This window comes from Mastigoproctus giganteus, chromosome 1, assembly GCF_048544385.1.
Source record: "Mastigoproctus giganteus isolate SK-2022 chromosome 1, ASM4854438v1, whole genome shotgun sequence".
Taxonomy (NCBI): domain Eukaryota; kingdom Metazoa; phylum Arthropoda; class Arachnida; order Uropygi; family Thelyphonidae; genus Mastigoproctus; species Mastigoproctus giganteus.
In genome coordinates, this window is record NC_143575.1 from 145,027,106 (window position 1) to 145,048,415 (window position 21,310).

General features: G+C 37.5%; 1 protein-coding gene across 1 annotated transcript in view; it reads left to right on the forward strand.

The window, feature by feature from the left end:
- Positions 1-21,310, forward strand: part of Elp2 (elongator complex protein 2) — a 407,540-nt gene that overhangs the window by 66,202 nt on the left and 320,028 nt on the right. Inside the window, exon 5 of the mRNA XM_090382492.1 lies at positions 19,084-19,164. Coding sequence (XP_090238618.1) covers positions 19,084-19,164 — 81 coding nt within the window. The remainder of the gene's footprint in view (positions 1-19,083; positions 19,165-21,310) is intronic.

Sequence of the window (21,310 nt, forward strand, 5' to 3'; positions counted from 1 at the left end):
GTATGTTACAGCAACAGGATCTAGAAAAGTTAGGCAGATGGGTTGAGAAGTGTCAACTGAAGGTTAACATTGTCAAATGCAAAGTACTCCATATGGGTAGCAGTAACCCAAGAGAAACATACCTACTGTGTGGTACTACACTCAGGGAGATGGAGAATGAAAAAGACCTGGGGTAATGGTGCAGTCGGATATGAAGTTTTCTGAGCAGTGCAGGTCATGAAGTTTTGTCAATGATATATACTAATTTTGCTAGCAGGGACAAGGAGGTGATTATCCCTTTACCATTAGCATTGGTAGAGGCATATGATGCAAGAAAATAAGCTTATGCAGCATCAGCCCAAAAAAAAAAAACACTTCCATTTCACCCCTCCATTAGTTCGAAATACCTGTCCAACGGAGCCTTAAATTTATTTAGGCTATCAACTTTCACAACAAGGGATGGAAGTTTGTTCCACCAACCAACTTCCCGCTGGCTAAAGGCAAATTTCCGCACATTTGTCTTTCCTCAATCTGAATTTATGCCTCTCAGGTGATTATTCTAAGCAAGAGGAAGAATCCCATTAGCATTGAGCATGCTCAAACCATTCAAGGCGTTCAACCAATCAAACCATTATACACCTCGCCGGTGCCTAGTCACCATGCACTCTAATTTGCAAAACTTAAGCCTTTCTTCGTAAGAGCAATCCTTTGTTCCATTCACTAATCTTGTTGCCCTTCTCTGTACTCGTTCCAGCATCTCTACATCCTTCTTGAAATGAGGCCTCCAGACCTGTATACAGTACTCAAGGTGTGGCCTGACCCTTATACAAGGGAATAATCACCTTCTTATCCCTGCTAGGAAAATTCCTGTATATCATTGACAAGACACCATGAGCTACTCTTGCACCTGTCTGCACTACTCAGAGAACTTCATATCTGCCTGCACAATTACCCCCAGGTCCTTTTCATTCTCTACCACTGTCAGTGTAGTACCACAGAATTGATACGTTGCTCTGGGGTTGCTGTTTCCCATACGTAGTACTTTACATTTGTCAATGTTAAACTTCATTTGCCACCTATCAGCCCATCTGCTCAACCTTTCCAGATCCTGTTGCAGCAGCATAGCGTCAGTAGTGTCCTTAACAACCCTGCCAACCTTTGTATCGTCTGCAAACTTGGACATTAAGCTTGATATACCATCATCAATATCATTTATAAATACAGAAAACAATGATGGACCCAACACTGAACCCTGAGGGACTCCAATAATAACATTAGTCCACGATGAGCAGTGTCCTTTGATTACCATTCTGTCTTCTCCAAAGCAGCGATTTGCCTCCAATGCCGCACTGCTCCAATTTGTGCAGTAGTCTTCTACGTGCAACAGTATCAAAAGCCTTTCTAAGATCCAAATATATAATATCAAAGTTATTCCCTGTATCCAGTTCTTTTGTGACTGCATTATAGTATCCAATCAAATTGGTCAGGCAAGACTTTCCCTTAACAAAACCATGCTGTTTCCGAACTATAACTGAAGTCTTGTCTAGATAATCCTGCAGTGCTTCTTTAACCAGTGCCTCCATTAATTTTCCTGGAACAGAATTTAAACTCACAGGTTTTTAATTACTTGTGTCAGCCTTTGATCCTCCTTTGTGAATTGGGATAACATTTGCACATCTCCAGTCTATGGGTACCTCCTGAGTCCAAAGAAGCTCTCATAATTATGGCTAAGGGTTTGCTTACGTCCTTTGCTGCCTCCTTTAATATAACTGGATAGATCCCATCCACCCCAGGTGCCTTTTTTTTTTATGTTTCTCCTCCACTTTGCTCTCAGTTATTGCAAAATCATCTAGCTCACTGCCAGAGTTTACTTCGCCTCAGGCATTCTCCTTCCTGAATAACTGCTCATGTGTGAATGTAGATTCAAAATACTCGTTTAGTTTGTTAGCCACCTGAGCAAGATCCTCAAATGTTGAACCATCAATATCCAGTGGCCCAATCTGATTCATCCCTTTCGTTCTAGAGTTTACATAGGTAAAGAATTCTTTTCTGTTTTTCTTTGCATCCTTTGCCAAGGATTTTTCAAAATCTGCCTTTGACTGCCTAATCTCCTTTGTAACTTGGTTACAGACCAGCTTATAACTATCATAGGCTTCCATGTCACACATTAATTTATATGTATCCCATGCATTTTTCTTCTCTGCCATATGTCTCATTAATTCATCTGACATCCATTTAGGCCTAAACCTTTAACAATATTTCTTAGGTATGTACCATCATCATTATGGTAGCTTCCAAGATAAGTTCTTTGAATGCTTACCATTTTGAATTTGCTGTTGGTAACATCATCAGTTGGTCCCACTGTATAGAATTTAAATATTGTCTTTCGTAAAGGCGACCATTGTAGTCTCCTTTACGAAAGCAAAGACCCTTCCCTTTACCCCTGATGGTAGTTACCTGTTTGAGTAAATCCCACTTCAGCACACTATGATCACTGCCACCTAGTGGTTCCTTTATCTGCAGATTCTTAATGCATGAAGAATCACTACTGATAATCAGATCAAGAGTATTACTCCCTCTAGTTGCCTCCCGAACGTGCTGATGTAGAAAACAATTATCCAGTAAATCCACAAAAGCCTTGCTAGTGTGAATTTGTGAGTGACCAACCCACAAATTCCAGTCAATATCTAGGCAATTAAAATCCTCCATTATAAGACTCTGATTTACTGGCCCACTCTATTTTCCTGTACATTTTCTTATTATACTCATCAGAGTCATTAGGCCTATAGCACACTCCTACTCTCAATTTTGATCTCCCAATGCTTATGTCACACCAAACTGACATGACACTGCACTGTCCAGCGATGTCAACTGGCTTCACTTCCTTGGATTTTATGTGTTTCTTAACTAATAGCATAACCCCTCCTCCTTTCCTATCCTGTCTATCCTTTCTGTACACATTGTACTCCCCAAATTCCAGTTCTGCATTCCTTATATCTGTGTGACACCATGTCTCTGGTATCCCAACAATATCTGCCTTTGATGCTTTGAGCAACACCTCAAATTCATCAAATTTATTTACCAAACTGCTAGCATTGGTGTACATGTAAGTATACATGCACCTGTTCCTATTCTTAGCTACCCTAACACAACCCGTGTGTTTACTTGTATCGCAATGACTCCCAGCAGTCTCTGAAATATCCTGCATCTCGTTTTCCAGGCTGCTGCTCATTCCAATAGAAGCAGTGCAATTATCACTTTCACCTCTGCCAGTGGCTACTGTTAATCTATTTGTCCTTGTCATTCCCTGGTCAGGGAATGAAAGGTCATTCCCTGACCTTTCCACATCCTCCGTATTTGGTGGTGACGGGCTCGATCCCCGGTCTAATCAAGAAGCGTGTGCTATGCACTGCTGCTCCTTCCCACCTGGCTACGAAGGTGCGATTGGTGAGAAGAACAAAGGCCTGCGCTTATGAAGAAAGGCTTAAGTTCTGCAAGTTGCAGCATCTGGAGACAAGGCACCTGCGAGGTGATTTGATCGAGGTGTATCCTTGAATGGTTTGAGCAGGCTCAATGCTGATGGGATACTTCTGCTTGCTCAGATTAAGAACCTGAGGGGACATAGATTCAAATTGAGGAAAGACAGTTGTATAATAGATGTGCAGAAGTTTGCCTTTTGTTAGCGGGTAGTTAATTGCTGTAACAGACTTGTGTTGTTGTGGAAGTTGATAGCTTAAATGAATTTAAGGCTGAACTAGATAAACATTTGGAGTGACCAGATGGGTGAAACAGGAAGGTTTTTTTTTTTTTTTTTTTGTCGCTGATGCTGTATACGCTTGCTTTTGTACATCATATGGCACCTTCTTAGCCAGGTGGGTGGGCACGAACAGCAGTGCATAGCAATTGCTTCTTGATTAGACCGGAGTTCCAGCCCGTGACCACCAAATCCGGAGGATGCGAAAAGGTCAGGGAATGACCACAGCATATCCCTGGATGACATCAGTATTTAGTTCAAAGTTGACATCAGTATTTAGTTCAAATTCTTTTAAAGCCTTATACAGTTCAATTATTAGCATTAGTAGAGGCATATGATGCAAGAAAGCAAGCTTATGCAGCATCAGCCAAAAAAAAAAAAAAAAACCCTTCCACTTCACCCCTCAGTTCGTTCAAAATACCTGTCCAGCTGAGCCTTAAATTTATTTAGGCTATCGACTTCCACAACAAGGGATGGAAGTCTGTTCCACCAACCAACTACCCGCTGCCTAAAGGCAAATTTCCACACATCTAACCTACATCTGTCTTTCCTCAATTTGAATTTATGCCCTCTCAGGTAATTAATCTGAGCAAGAGGTAGTATCCCATCAGCATTGAGCATGCTCAAACCATTCAAGGCTTTGTACACCTCTATCAGATCACCTTGCCAGTGCCTAGTCTCCAGACACTGTAATTTGCAAAACTTAAGCCTTTCTTCGTAAGGGCAACCCTTCGTTCCGTTCACTAACCTTGTTGCTCTTCTCTGTACTCGTTTCAGCAGCTCTACATCCTTCTTGAAATGAGGCCTCCAGACCTGTATACAGTACTCAAGGTGCGGCCTGACCATTGCCTTATACAAGGGAATAATCACCTCCCTATCCCTGCTAGAAAAATTCCTGTATATCATTGATAAGACACCATGAGCTACTCTTGCAGCCCATCTGCACTGCTCAGAGAACTTCATATCTGCCTGCACAATTACCCCCAGGTCCTTTTCATTCTCTACCACTGTCAGTGTAGTACCACAGAATTGATACGTTGCTCTGGGGTTACAGTTTCCCATATATAGTACTTTACATTTGTCAATGTTAAACTTCATTTGCTACCTCTCAGCTCTGTACTCGTTTCAGCAGCTCTACATCTTTCTTGAAATGAGGCCTCCAGACCTGTATACAGTACTCAAGGTGCGGCCTGACCATTGCCTTATACAAAGGAATAATCACCTCCCTATCCCTGCTAGAAAAATTCCTGTATATCATTGATAAGACACCATGAGCTACTCTTGCAGCCCATCTGCACTGCTCAGAGAATTTCATATCTGCCTGCACAATTACCCCGAGGACCTTTTCATTCTCTACCACTGTCAGTGTAGTACCACAGAGTTGGTACGTTGCTGTGGGGTTACTGTTTCCCATATATAGTACTTTATATTTGTCAATGTTAAACTTCATTTGCCACCTCTCAGCCCATCTGCTCAACATTTCCAGATCCTGTTGCAGTAGCATCCTTAACAACACTGCCAACCTTTGTATCGTCTGCAAACTTGGACATTAAGCTTGATATACCATCATCAATATTATATATAAATACAGAAAACAACAATGGACCCAACACTGAACCCTGAGGGACTCCACTAATAACATTAGTCCACGTTGAGCAGTGTCCATTAATTACCACTCTCTGTCTTCTGCCACTCAACCATCCCTTTTTTCCATAGCAACAATTTGCCACCAATGCCACACTGCTCCAATTTGTGCAGCAGTCTTCCATGTGCAACAGTGTCAAAAGCCTTTCTAAGATCCAAATATATAATATCAAAGTTTTTCCCTGCATCCAATTCTTTTGTGACTACATCATAGTATCCAATCAAATTGGTCAGGCAAGACCTTCCCTTAACAAAACCATGCTGTGTCTGAGCTATAACTGAAGTCTTGTCAAGATGATCGTGCAGTGCTTCTTTAACCAGTGCTTTCATTAATTTTCCTGGAACAGAAGTTAAACTCACAGGTCTGTAATTACTTGTGTCAGCCTTTGATCCTCCTTTGTGAATTGGGGTTACATTTGCACATCTCCAGTCTGTGGGTACCTCCTCTGTGTCCAAGGAAGCTCTCATAATTATGGCTAACAGATTGCTTACTTCCTTTGCTGCCTCCTTCAATATAACTGGATAGATCCCATCCACCCTAGGTGCCTTTCTTGTATTTATCTTCTTCAACAATTTCTCCTCCACTTTACTCTCAATTATTACAAGATCATCTAGTTCACTGCCAGTGTTTACTTCATCTATGGCATTCTCCTTCCTGAATAACTCCTCGTGTGTGAATGTAGATGCAAAATATTGCTTTAGTTTGTTAGCTACCTGAGCAGGATCATGAATAGTTGAACTATCGATATCAAGTGGACCAATCTGATTCATCCACTTCCTTCTAGAGTTTACATAAGTAAAGAACTCCTTGCTGTTTTTCTTTGCATCCCTTGCCAAAGATTTCTCGTAATCTGCCTTCGCCTGCCTAACCTCCTTTGTAACTTGGTTACAGATCAATTTGTATCTATCATAGGCTTCTGTGTCACGTGTTAATTTGTATGTATCCCATGCATTTTTCTTCTCTGCCATATGTCTCATTAGTTCATCTGACATCCACTTAGGCCTAAACCTTGAACAATATTTCTTAGTTGGTATGTAAAGCCTAGTAGCTTCCAAGATAAGTTCTTTGAATGCTTCCTATTTTGAATTTGCTGTTGGTAACATCATAAGTTGGTCCCACTGTATAGAATTTAAATACTCTCTCAGACCATCGTAGTCGCCTTTACGAAAGCAATCACTCTTCTCTTTACCCCTGATGGTAGTTACCTCCTTAAGTAAATCCCACTTCAGCACACTGTGATCACTGCCACCTAGTGGTTCCTGTATCTGCAGATTCTTAATGCATGATGGAACACTAATGATAATCAAATCAAAAGTATTGCTCCCTCTTGTTGCCTCCTGAACATGCTGATGTAGAAAACAATCATCGAATAAATCCACAAAAGCCTTGCTAGTGTGGGAGTGACCAGCCCACAAATTCCAGTCAATATCTGGGAAATTAAAATCCCCCATTATAAGATTCTCTGATTTACTGGCCCACTCTATTTCCCAGTTTCTTATTCTACTCATCAGAGTCATTAGGCCTATAGCACACTCCTACTCTCAATTTTGATCTCCCAATGCTTATGTCACACCAAACTGACTCAACACTGCACTGTCCAGCGATGTTGACTGGCTTCACTTCCTTGGATTTTGTGTGTTTCTTAACTAATAGCATAACCCCTCCTCCCTTCCTATCCTGTCTATCCTTTCTGTAGACGTTGCACTCCCCAAATTCCAGTTCTGCATTACTTATATCTTTGAGACACGTCTTTGATATCCCAACAGTATCTGCCTTTGATGCTTTGAGCAATACCTCAAATTCATCATATTTATTTACCAAACTCTTAGCATTGGTGTTCACGTAAGTATACATGCACCTGTTCTTTTTCTTAGCTACCCTAACACAACCCATGTGTTTACTTGTACCCCAATGACTCCCAGCAGTCTCTGAAATATCCTGCATCTTATTTTCCAAGCTGCTGCTCATTCGAATAGAAGCAGTGCAAGAATTACTTTCACCTCTGCCAGTGGCTACTGTTAATCTATTAGTCCTTGTATCCCCCAATCTATCAATTTTTCCGACCCACCTAACACTGCCTCGATAGCATCAGCAAACATTCTTGCACCCTTTCTATTTAAGTGTATCCCATCCCTGTAGAAACAGTCTCTCCTGTTAACAAGTACAGACCAGGCTGAAAAAAATTCTACCCTTTGAGCCTTGCACAATCTTTCCAGGGCCGAATTGATCGACAGGGCTCATATATTCCCTCCTATCATGTCTGGCAGAATTGCAGACACTTTCGAATTCAACCCTAATTTACGGCTTTTTTTCAACAGTGACCTGTACTTGTTAAATAATTCCGCCGGTCTTCTACTCTTAATATCATTAGTGCCAACGTGTACAACTATATCACCTTTTTTCATGGCGCCTCCGTAGCCAGGTGGGAAGGAGCAGCAGTGCGTAGCAGACACTTCTTGATTAGACTGGGGTTCGAGCCCGTCACCACCAAATACGGAAGATGCGGAAAGGTCAGGGAATGACCACCGCATATCCCGGAGCAATATGGCCTTAGTTGCTAGTGCTCCTAAAAACCAAATAACAAACAACCAGAACATATCACCTTTTGTGCCCTTAAAAGATGATATCCGCTCTACAAACTCATCAACCTTTGCCCCTGGCAGACATACCCTGGTCCTGTTCCACCTATCCTTTTTACAAAACATGTTTCCCGTTTCCCTGACAATAGAGTCACCAACAACTACTAGTTCCTTTGGGACCAGCGCATTCTGCCTTGGGGATTGCCACTGTGTTGCATGATGCCCAAGTGCAAGCTCTGCATTGGTGTGAGCAGCTGAGAGCTTGATGGGCCCCTCAATTTAGATCCTACGAGGGCATCCACCCTGTCCTTCAAGCTCTCATATAGGCCCATAACAACACTGAGTTGTCACCTGATTTCCTTACACTCCTTGCATTGCGCACATACAAAGACATCCCCCATGGCAGTATCATGTTCCGTATCTGACTTTTCCACAAACATCAAACAAATAGTGCATTTTAAAAGGCTGTGATTCAGAGGGCAACTGTCCCCCTCAGCTCTCTCCTGAGCCACAGCACTCCCATTAGCTTGAGCCTTTTGCTTTGTTGCTCTGGTCTGAGTCATGATTTCGATTTAATTTCAATAAAATGTCAAGTTCAGTACAAAATTAAAACCCTAAACTTGTATCCCAGCATAGTTATAATGCTGTATTTATGTTTCAGTATCGAGTGTTATCTACGAAATTTCTTTATATAACTTCCGTATCAAGTTAAGTGTTAATTATTTATTTTTGCTAATTATTTATGTTAAGTAATCTAAGTCGTTATATGTATATAGTTAAAGGTACAATTTAATTGACAATGAAGTTCAACAAGATTAATAGATTTACTGATTAATTGACAATATTATATTATGTACTATACTATACTAAGCTTATGCTATCTAGTTCGAGATATTTTGTATCGCATAACAATGGCGGCAATTTACGAATGGTAAATCTATGGACACTTAAGTATCGATTAACTTCCAAATCTCGCTGTTGCAATTCAGAATAAACTAAAACTAAGGATCCTGACTAGCTACTTACAGAAAATAATTTGATATAACAATTGGTTAATAAATCGGCTAAATATGGTTAAAAAAAAAAAAAAAAAAAAAACCTCTCATTCAACGGAGCTGCAACTTGTAACACGTGGATTTGATACCCTTACCGATACTAAGTGATACCTACAAATCTCTATCTAAGTTAAACTTTAAACTAAGTATCGTAACTAGGAATATAAAGCTACTCTAGAAAATAAGTTAATATGCCAATTTAAGCTAATAAAACAGAAAATAAATCATAAAAAACTTCTCTGTTCCAGGAGCGGCAATAATTATGTTAGTATTAGTAATGGCCGCATGGTGCAAGAAAGCCTATGGCTTATGCTGCACCAGCCAAAAAAAAAAAAAAAAAAAAAAACCAAATTTCAGTCTCTAGAAAGCATCCGTGTTCCACGTGGATGCTTTCTAGAGACTGAAATTTAGAGATCCCCAATCTTTCTTTGTTTCTTTGTTAAGAATATCCTTTTGTGTCCCAAACTAATCTTGTTACTCGTCTCTGCATTCTTTCAACAGATCTATATCCTTCCTAAAACGAGGTTTCAAATCCTGTATGTGGTATTCCAGATGTGCTTTACTATTGCACCATCCAGTGGGCTAATCACATCTTTGCCCTGCAGACAGAAATTCTGTTTATCACTGGCAGAACTAGTTATTCGGGTTGTAATAGTAGTGGCAAAAATGATGCACAAAAGCAAGCTTTTAAAGCATCAGCAAAAGAAAAAAAAAAAAAAAAACTTCCCACATAATCTGTCCATTCCCTCCAATAGTTTGTCTAGTTCTTACTTAAATTTATTCAAACTACAACCATCTTGCTAGCTTGCACTGCAGAGAGAATGTTATGACAGACTGTACATTTACACTCAGATCTATGTCATAGTCTACTATTTTGAGTTTTGTACCACCCAATTGGTAAGTTATTCTGGGATTAATGCTTCCCAAATGCATTACCTTGCATTTAGCACTGTTAAATTTCATTTGCCATTTTATAGCCCATCTATTTATCTAGATCTATTTAAAGACATTAGTTTATCTAGTTCCACTTGAAGTAGCTAACGTGGTTATATCATTAACTTTGTGTCTTTAGCAAACTTAGACATCAAACTTGAAATACCTAAATCAATATCATTAATAAATATTAAAAATTGTAAGGTGAGCCCCAATGCTGCCCCCTGTAGAACTCCACTCATCACATTAGTCCATGAAGAGGAGTGGCCCTTTATAACCACTCTTTGTCTCCTACCACTTAACCATCCCTTTATGCATAGTAACTTCTCTCTAATGCCGCATTGCACCATTTATATAACAGTCATGCATGTGGTATAGTATCAAAGGCTTTACTGAAATCTAAGTAGATAATATCAGAATTATTCTTCGTATTGAGTTCCTTTGTGACTACTTCATAATAACTAATCAGATTTGTAAAGTACATGACTTATGACCCCACTCTATTAAGATGACCTTGTTTTATTTCTTTAATTAATGATTCTATTATATTCCTTGGCACTGAGGTTAAAGGGATGAGTCTGTATTTACCTAATTTACTCTTGTTAATAGGAGACATATTTGCACATCTCCAATCTACAGATGTTTCTACTGAATTTAAGGATAGTGCTATTTCTTATGTCCAATGGTTTAGCTACCTCTTTTGCAGCTGATCTTACATTGGTGTGCAAAATTTAAGGACCAGTTAGGTTTTCACCTGTAGCTTCTCATAGGAGTGGCCTGGATATGGCAAAAGCATATCAAAGAAACCTCATGAGGTACAGAAATGAAGGAAACAAAACCAACACGATAACGGAAACAAAACGGTGTAGAGGGACTTCAAAAATGGCAACATAGCGCTGGCTGCCATGATACAGATGCATCACTGCCAAAGATGGAACAAAGGGAACAGGTGGTCCTCAGTAGGAGATATGGCCACCCCTAATGTTGATGCAGGCTTTGCACCACCTGTCCATACTTAGAACAATGTTGTTGATAAGTTCTTGTGGTAATATCGTCCATTGCTCTGTCAGTGTCATTTTCAGCTGGTGAACATTTTCTGGTGGGTGTGGACGTGCTGCTAGGCGTCTTCCCAGAGCGTCCCATATGTGTTCGATGGGATTTAGATCAGTGGAACGGGTAGGCTTATTCATACGAACAATGTCCTCACTTTACAAAAGCATATCAACAGCTGCAGTGCGATGGGGTGCAGCATTATCATTCATAAACACGAACTCGGGGCCAGTGGCACCTTGGAGCAGGTGCACATGGGGAAGGATTACCTTGGTACAGTTGCATGCACCGGTTACAGTACTGCCTTCCAGTATCTGGAATTCTGTACGTCCATTCAAGAGAACATCTCGACCACCATATCGATCTCTTTGAGTGATGTTTGCGGGACGATACCATGTGCCAACCTCTCGCCAGATTAGCTGACATCCAGAATCGCTGCTGAGACTGAATCTACTCTCATCAGTAAAGAGTACCTTAAGTAAAGATTTTGTGGTTTTAACCTTTAGAAATAGTGTTGGTCCTTAAGTTTTGCACACCGGTGTAATATAATTGGATAGATTCCATCAACCCTAGGTGCTTTGTTCATTTTTAGCTACAGCTATTTCCCCTACAGTTTTGCTTTCTGTTATTATAGTCATTAATTTCAAATCAGTATTCCATAGATTTCTGCTAATCTTGTCTCTTAAAATTTTTTCATTTTTGAATGTAGATGCAAAATATTTATTCAGTTTATCAGAAATCTATAAAGGATCATCTGTAGTTATACCATTTATATATAAATAACTAATGTGATTCATCCCGTTCTGTCTAGTGTTAACATATACAAAAAGATTGTTGTTGTTGTTTGGTTTTTAGGAGCATTAGCAACTAAGGCCATATTGCTCCGGGGATATGCAGTGGTCATTCCCTGACCTTTCCGTATTTGGTGGTCACGGGCCTGAACCCCGGTCTAATCAAGAAGCGTGTACTACGCACTGCTGCTCCTGCCCACCTGGCTACAGAGGCGGCTATACAAAAAGAATTCCTTGTTGCCCTTCTATACACTTTTTAGCAAAGGACTTTTTACCCCCCCCCACCTTGTATTTATTGAAGGACTCTCTGTATCTCTTCACAATTTATAATCATCCCATGCATTTCTTTCTCTGCTGTGAAGCCCATCAGTTCATTTGACATTCATTTTGGTTTAGATCTTGAGCACTATCTTTTAATTGGTATAAAACCATCTGTGGCTGCTAGATTACCTTTCTAAATCCTTCCAATTTAGCATTCATCTTTTTAAAGACTTTTTTACATTTTTTACCTATAGCTTCAACAACTTCTTGTCTTCTTTCCAATTAGTTATCACAAATTCATTTAGCTCCCTCTTAGAATTTGATACATGTCTGGCATCTGAATCCTAAAAAAATTGTCATTTCTGAATGTAGATGCAAAATATCTATTTAATTTGTCAGCAACCCGATCAGGATCATCAACAGTTAACCATTTCATGTCTAGTGGTCCAATGCAATTCTTCCCTTTCCTTCTAGTCTTTACGTAAGTAAAGAAGTCTTTGCTGCTTTTCTTTGCATTCTTTGCCAAGACTTCTCATTATCTTCCTTAGCTTGTCTAACTGCTTTTGTGACTTGATTGCAGATTTGCTTTTGCAAAGAAAGCAAAAGCCTTTGCCTTTGACAGTAGTTAATATCTTTAAGTAAATCCCACATCAACACAGTCATCACTACCACCTGGTGGCAGTGATGACAGTGTGTACTCTTTTATTTGTACATTCTTAAGATATATATATATACAGAGTCAGTGAAACAGAACTCTGTGATTTTCACATTTAATATCTGAAATCTAACACGATGATGAGATTTATTACAATGAATACCCTAACAGTTATTTTGCAGTAATTGATCCTTTCTAAGTAATTCAACTGTTTTCATCTTAACTGAAACTGTTTCTTCTCTATTTGAACAGGTTTATGGAAATGAACATAATTTCTCTCTTAGATGGTAAAATATAGATAGCACCCATAAATGTTCTATATGCCGAAACAGATCTAGAGGATTTTTTAACCACACATTGTGCAAATTTGAGTGTGAATATGTACACATTTGTAGAGAGAGCATGCACAACAACACAGTATAGTCTAAGTCATGGGTCGTCAACCAGCAGCTCTTTGAACATGTAACTGCGGCTCTTTAACTTTGAGCCCACATGTACAAGTGCAGCAAGCGCGGGCGGCAACATGAATATAGGATTAGTTTCAGTGCAAGCTGCAAACAGTTCTCAGTTTAGTTTGCCTGTGCATCACAAGGCGAGCACACGTACTGCATGGTGTCAAAGATTAATCGTTGTGGCGGTAGCGAATATAAAATATTAAAAACAGGAACAAAATAATATCCATGTGTATGTAGTGTTTGTGATAGGTGAATTCGTATTATAAATCACTTGACTTTTTAAATCAGTGACGTGTTATTAAACAAGTGAAACAAGATATCATTAAAATTGCTATCATTTTTAAAATGTCAACTCAAAAGAGAAAGATTAAGCAATAAAACCGGGAATTTAAGAAGGAATGGACTGTCATATGCATTTGTGGCAAATTCTACAGGACTTTTGTTGTGTTTAATAGGTAGTGAAAAACTTTCAAACAATAAAAAAACAAACACAGAAAGACATTTTTTGACTAAACATGATACATTTGCCAAAACCTATCCACCCTGTGAGGTAAGAAAAAAAAAGGCTGTAAACGAGTTGCAACAGGAAATAATTCATCATGAGGCACTTTGCTCACAAATGTTTCCAAAACGGATAATAGTAGTGATGGATATGGTCATAAAGATAGTCAATAAAATAATGGCAAGACCACTATATCATTGACAATTCCGTGAACTTCTTAAAGTTGATTGCCAATATACTGACCTTCTTGTGCATAACAACATTAGATGGCTTTCTAGAGGTGCAGTGTTGACGCCATTTGCCGCTTGTCTTGATGAAGCGAAATTATTTTTAAGACAGAAGGATATAAATGCTGAATATGAAGAGCTAGAAGACACCAATTGGTTACAAAAATTCTATTTTACGGCAGATGTGACTTCGCATTTAAATGTGTTAAATAAGGAAAAGGTAACACGGGAATTATGTTTTTGGAAGAAGTGCTTTCATTTGAACACAAATTATGTGTTTTCGAAGGAGACATAGTAAGTGGCAAATTATTACATTTTCCGATGTTAAAAAGAAATCAAGGAGATACTAAAAATAATATGAATCCTGTTAATGGGCCATTTTTTCAACAGACAGTTGTCAAAATACATACCAAATTTAGCCATAGATTTGAGTATTTTAGGAAGGAAAAGGCAACATTATCAGTTTAAATCACAAACCTCTTGAAAATGAATACGGCTCAGTTAAATTTTTTTCCATTCCTTGAAAGTGATGAAGCACAATTTTAAATGGAGTTAGAGGACTTAAAAATCAAGGACATGTGAAGTGCAAGACTTAAATGTCTTAAAACTGAAATTGAGGATTTGGACAGGTCTACCTTTGCAATTCTACACAAATGAATGGCAATAGATGAGTTGAAAAAGCAAGACCAAATTGTGTTTGATGCCTGGAGTAGCTTCCCGGACATGTATATAAATTTGAAAATGCTCTGTAAGGAGATTAATGGTACTGTATATATCCAGTAATAAATTTAATTACAAATGATTAAATTACACGCTTTACCAGAACATCTAAGAATGGAAGGGACCTGTCTACTTCTAATTCTAAAGTGAACTGGATGAATACTGATAAAGAATTGAGGTACTCCTCCGAACCACATGGGATGATGGTGAAGATGTCATCGACGTATCTGCACCAAACTGTAATAGGTACAGGCGGGTTCAGGAATATCTATTCCTCCATGGTGGTGTTGGCCACAGTGGAGCTAATATTGGTCATTTGTCATTAAATTTATTACTGGAGATATACAGTATCATTAATCTCCTTACACAGTAGAATCCAGTACAACAGGCCCATTTGTATTTATTGAAAATACTGACTGCATTTTGGTTTGGATTTCTCTCGGTTTTTGGTTCAATGTATTTCTGCAAGCAAATATTTTCGAACATGAGCTATGTTAAAAATAAATCAAGGAACTGTGGGAACAATGCGAGTCTCGCAGCATGTTTAAAGATGAAAATTTCGGCATAACTCACCTGATGTTGAAAAACTCGCTTGAAAAGTTCAGCAGCAAAAGTCACATTAATTCACACCTAATTGGATGTTTGTTACATTTTTTCAGTATTAATAAATAATATTTCAAAATACAGTGTAACTTCTATTTAACGAATTTCTCTATATTACGAATTTTTTCGCAAAACATTGCACCATGAAACGAAATTACATGTAAAATTAACCCCATATAACGAAGTGTTAGTCTCTCTATAATGAATTTTTAAAAAAATTAGTAAAAGCATTTTTGAAGATTTTCAAGCATTTACTGCTAAACAGCGGCTCAAATATACTGCCTCCTTCCTTCCTTCCTTCCGAAATTGCGCATTAGCATCTGGAATTAAATAATCATCCTTTTAGTGAACACTTGTGGCTATTGACGCCCGTAGGAGGGTCTTTGTTTATTTTTGTTACAGTTATTAAACCAAATGGGTTTTCTTAAAAGTGGTTGTAAACTTTACAATAAATAGGGTAGATTTGTAAATTGATATTGGCTCAGGGGAAAGCGAAATTCGCTGCGGTAAACCTTTAGCATGCTGCGGCGGCAATACATAGAATGCTATCATAGTCGGTTTTTAGTAACGCCTGCTGAGTGACATTCACTTCTCACCTCAACTGTACCATGTGACCTTCATGTCAATCATTATATGTCCATTCTCGTCTAACTGGACCCGCAGTAGATGGTTTTCGTGAATTTTTTTTTTTTTTTTTCCGTTCGTCATCAATCACATAGGCTATATGCTCTTGTTTTTTTTTTTTTTTTTTTTTTTTTTTCTGAAAAGTAACATACAGCATACGTTAATCATAAATTTTCTTTCGTGTATATATGAATGAAAGCGGAATAAAAGAAATTCACAAAGTCATATATTTCTTCAAAGGGAGTGATACTGTTGAATTGGCAAGCGAACGTCATTGAGTAGGTGGTACCTGTACTAACAATTCACTGTATGGCCAGCGCAACGAAGTTTGTGGTGTATGTATCGGCAAAAGCTGCAGTCCAGTAATTTTTACAATTGCGAAAACAATGTCGAAGAGAAAGTGTTTAAGTATTAATGATAAAGCAAAGATTGTTATGATATTGACCAGGGTTTTAAGAAAAAAGATGTTGCAGAGAAATATGGCATATCTGCAAGCAGTTTATCTACGAATTTAAAAAAATCGAGAATCAATTTTAAATGCAATTGAAGGAGGAGCAGACAAGAAGCGAATTAAGTTGTGTATATACGAAGATGTTGATAAAGCTGTTCTAAAATGGGTGCAAATGATACGTGAAAAGAATATCCCACTATTGAGCCTAATAATTAAGCAAAAAGCTCTGAAATTTGCACAGTCCCTTGGACATAAAGAATTTAATGCGACCACTGGGTGGATAGATAAATTTAAGAAGCGCCACAGAATTGTGGAAAAGGTTATTTGTGGAGAAAGTGTTAATGTAAGCGAAGAAGATTGCAACATTTGGAGGAACAATACCAGAAGATTTTGGAAGAATATGAGTGTAAGGATGTTTCTAATGCTGACGAAATGGGTTTATTCTTTAAATATTTACCGAATACAACACTTGCTTTTAAGGATGATAAATGTTTTGGCGGAAAACAAAGCAAAGAAAGAATCACTGTGCTAGTTGGAGCAAATATGACAGGAAGTGAAAAATTAAGACTTTTGGTTGTCGGAATATCAAAAAACCCAAGATGTTTTAGAGGCACAAAGTCTTTGGAAGTTGACTATACCTTTAATAAAAGAGCATGGATGACAAGTGATATTTTTGAAGAATGGATATTAAAACTAGACAAGTGTATAACAAAAGAAAAAAGGAAAATCCTGTTGGTAACTGACAACTGGCCGGCACATCCTGCCAATATTTCTGCCAAACTTAAAAGTGCGAAGTTGTTTTTACCACCAAATGTAATGTCAAAACTCCAGCTAATAGACCAAGGCATTATTAAAAATTTTAAATTTCATTATCGAAAGAGAATAATAATGAAAATTGTCAATTCGTTATCAGAAAATAGAAACTTGGAGGTTACAATTAACCTTAGAGATTGCATCTCTGAACTGACAAAAGTTTGGACAAACGATGTCACTGAGTAGACTATTCAAAATTGTTTTTCGAAAGTGGATTTGCATTGAATACAGAAGTCGAACAACGACTGGACGAACAAGATGAACTTCCCCTTTCACAACTGAAAAACTTTTGGATATTATTAGAATCGTCTGGAAACATCGAAAATGAAATAACAATGGATAGTTATGTTTATGTAGATCACAGCAGAACATCCAAATGAAGATGAAATACTGCTGAACAGTATTAGACGCGACTATGATCACGAAGAAATTAACGATGACGCTGAAGAGACATGTCAGAACAACCCGTAGAAAAGCCAACTCGCGAAGAAATGATTAATGCTTTTAAAATGGTTCGTATGGGTCTACAGTTTTCTGAAAATGTTCCTGATAATTGCTCTGAACAAATGTGAGGTTTTCTTTGAGAATCAGACAATTTTTGAATTGTACTGTGCAAACAAAAATTAAAGATTTTTTTTAATTTGTGATATTTACCGGTGAAAATTGTGTAAACGTAATTTAAATAAGTGTTTTTTTAATAAAATACATTAAAAATAAATGTAGATTCGTTTTCATTTTCTAATTAGATAACAATTTCTAATAAAAAAGATAGCCTCCGTATAACGAAATTTCTCTATAACGAATTTTTTTGCCAGATTTATCGAATTCGTTATAGGGAAGATCGACTGTATATATTTTTTTTAAATAAAACACCTTTCCATTTCTCATTCTATTCCATTTCTTAAAACACTCCCCCTCCTCCTAGCTTGAGCTGAGGTGTTACTCTTCGGATTCTTCTTCTTTTTTTTTTTTTTAATTACATCAAAAATGTCTCTTTACTCAAAAAAGGTTGCCAACCCCTGGCCTAAGTAGTTGATATGCCAAAAATCTAAACAGCAACATACATAGGACCATAAATCTGTGCTATAAATAAGTATAACCTATACCACCATTTTTCTCTGAAATTATAAATTAAATAATTTTAGCAGAGCCTGTAGAATTATTTTGCCTTTCTGGTTTAACTTCATATTTCATTCTCAATCTGCTAGTGAGCAAATTTGGACAAGCTTATTTTCAACAAAAATATTGTGGCCTTCCTTTCTCCAGTTAATGATAATCACTAATTGATCTCAGGAAATGTATTTGTCTTTGATATCAAAATTGGATTGTGGGCAAATTAGCACTGTTAATATTTTTATAGGACTACAAAAATAGTAACAGTCCCATCAGTAACAGGCACCTGTGAGGTGATCTGATATAGGTGTATAAAGCCTTGAATGGGTTGAGTAGGCCCAGTGCTGATGGGATTCTTTCTCTTGCTCAAATTATGAACTTTGAGGGGGCCATAAATTCAAATTGAGGAAAGACAAGGGATTATTCATCCATCTCATTTAATTCCACCCACCTTAGACTTGGCATGTCTTAATAATGGTCCTTGCATAAAGATACCCAAATTTTTTTTTTTTTTTTTTTTTTTGGAGGCCAGATTGTTGGATTCCTTCAACAACCTCAGGTTTGAATTTCCACATTTAAAGCACCACAAAACATAGCTATTGAAATGAGATGGGAAGTCACTTAGCTGCAAACAAGTGGATTTGAATTTCCCATTTAATATCATTATTTTACATGAAAATAAAAATTTTCAACATAAATTGGCTGAGATGTAAAAAATGCTCAAATTCAAATATGCTATTCTTGTTCATGAGATAGTAAATTTTAAAATGTTATTAAAATTGTTAATAACATTTTAAAAGTGCAGTATTCTTTATGTGAAACCTGATTTTTCATATTGAATGTAATGTTATTTATAATATTCTTATTTTTCAGGTGTCAGCATTGTGAATACTATTTCATTTAATAATGGCTTTGCTTTGGATCTGAAATTTGGTCTATTTCCAGGAATAAAAGGTATGCCAATATATAAATTTCTAAGAGTGTATATGCTACAAAAGCCTTGACAAACCTGCTTCTTTTAACACTTGTGCTATAACTTTTTTTTTTTATGGTTATCAAAGAACAGAAAAGGTTATTTGGAGTCTATGATACTATGTGCTCTAAGTTGCAGAAAGGAGACTATATGTGTAAACAAAAGCGCATGAAATATGCATGAAAAATCAAGTGTTTGTTATGTTGAGATACTGTTAATCCATCATTCAAACTGGCGAACAATAGCTCATTTGGAATTGATTCTGTTGTTTCATAGCATATTTGGGCGGAAAAAAATAGTGGAAGCGTTACAAAAATCTTAACATGCCTGGTTCTTCTGAAATTGTATATAACATTTTTTCTTATGGTAATCAAAATAACTTAATTGGTTACTGTAGTATATAGCAGTGCTTCTGAAACTGTCTGTGGTGAAGGACCAGTTTCTTTTATTTCCAATCTGTTGCGAACTGGTAATGGATGAATTGTCGGGGATCGAAACATCCGCGACCAATTTCCAATTCGTCGCAGACAGATAACAACAGTTCATGTGCTGCATCAGTCTGTGAACCACACTTTGAGTTGAGTAGCACTGGTCTATAGTCACAGCTAATGGAGAAAGCAAATGAATATAAAACACCATTATACCTGGCATTTGTGGATTATGAAAATGCATTTAACTCCATAAAGCGTAAGGCAATGTTTCGGGCACTGGAAAGACAAGGCATAGACACCCCATATATTATGATTTTGAAGAAAATATATGAGAACGCTACCTCCTTTATTAGACTAGACAAAGACAGTAGCAAATTTAAAATTGAGAAAGGAGTTCGACAAGAAGACAATATCTCCAAAGCTGTTTACTGCTGCCCTTGAGGAAGCTTTCAGAAGATTAGACTGGTAGCAGAAAGGAGTCAATGTGAATGGAGTGTACCTAAATCATTTACGATTTGCAGATGACATTGTGGTCATAAGCCAGGATCCCAATGAATTAGAGGAAAATCTTAATCAGTTATGCAGAGTTAGTAAGGATTTTGGACTAAAGATGAATATGGCTAAAACAAAAGTAATGATGAACAAGTATGCTACAGAAAGGGACATAATGATTGAAGGAGCAGTAATTGAAAATGTGGAGTCATATACTTATCTGGGACAAGATATTAGCTGTAATAATGATAAATGGCTGGAAGTCAAGAGAAGAATAAATTTTGGATGGATAGCATTCAGGAAATATAGTCACATACTGAAGGACAATATCCCAGTTTGTCTGAAACATAAAATAATGAACCAATGTATACTCTCCACCAGGACTTATGGAAGTGAAACTTGGGCACTTGCCAAAAGAATGGAAGAGAAGCTGAGAACTACACAGCAAAGAATGGTACAAATTATTTTGGGAATCAGACTGTTAGGTAAGAAGAGAAACACATGGATTAGGCAGCAAACTCAAGTAAAGGACATTCTTATCAAAACTAAAGAACTAAAATGGTCTTGGGCAGGACACATAGCTTGAAGACATGATGACAGATGGACTAAGAAAATAACAGAATGGTACCCAAGAGGAGCTAGAAGAAAACCTGGAAGACAACGGTGGAGATGGATAGATGAAATTTATGAATTTGTGGGTAGTAAATGGATGGCTATTGCACGAAACAAAAGGAACTGGAAAGTGCTGGAGAGGCCTTCACCCTGCAGTGGATTGAAAATGGCTGATGACGACGATGATGATGGTGGTCTATAGTACTTTAGTACTGTGTGTGTATGTGTTTAAAAAAAAAAAAAAAAAAAAAAAAAAAAATGGATATTGGACTTGAATTTCTGTTCATTATAATTTTTAGAAAGGAAAGTTTGAATTGTGAATGGATGTTGACTGGCTGGTAGTCAACCAGGTTGAAAGGGAAAGTAAATTACAGATTATAATTTAGTGGAATGATGTTGTAAGAGTAATCAAGTTAATTTGGTAGTAATATTAGTTAACTTGATTCCTCATTTTTAGCTAAATTTTTTTGAGAGTTTCTTAGTGCCTAGAGCTCTATGATAGAGCAGATTTGTACAGAGTTTGTAGATGTTTAGAGAAAAAATGTAATGCATGAACAAAAGTAAGGGCTTCTCTCTCTCTCTCTCTCTCTGT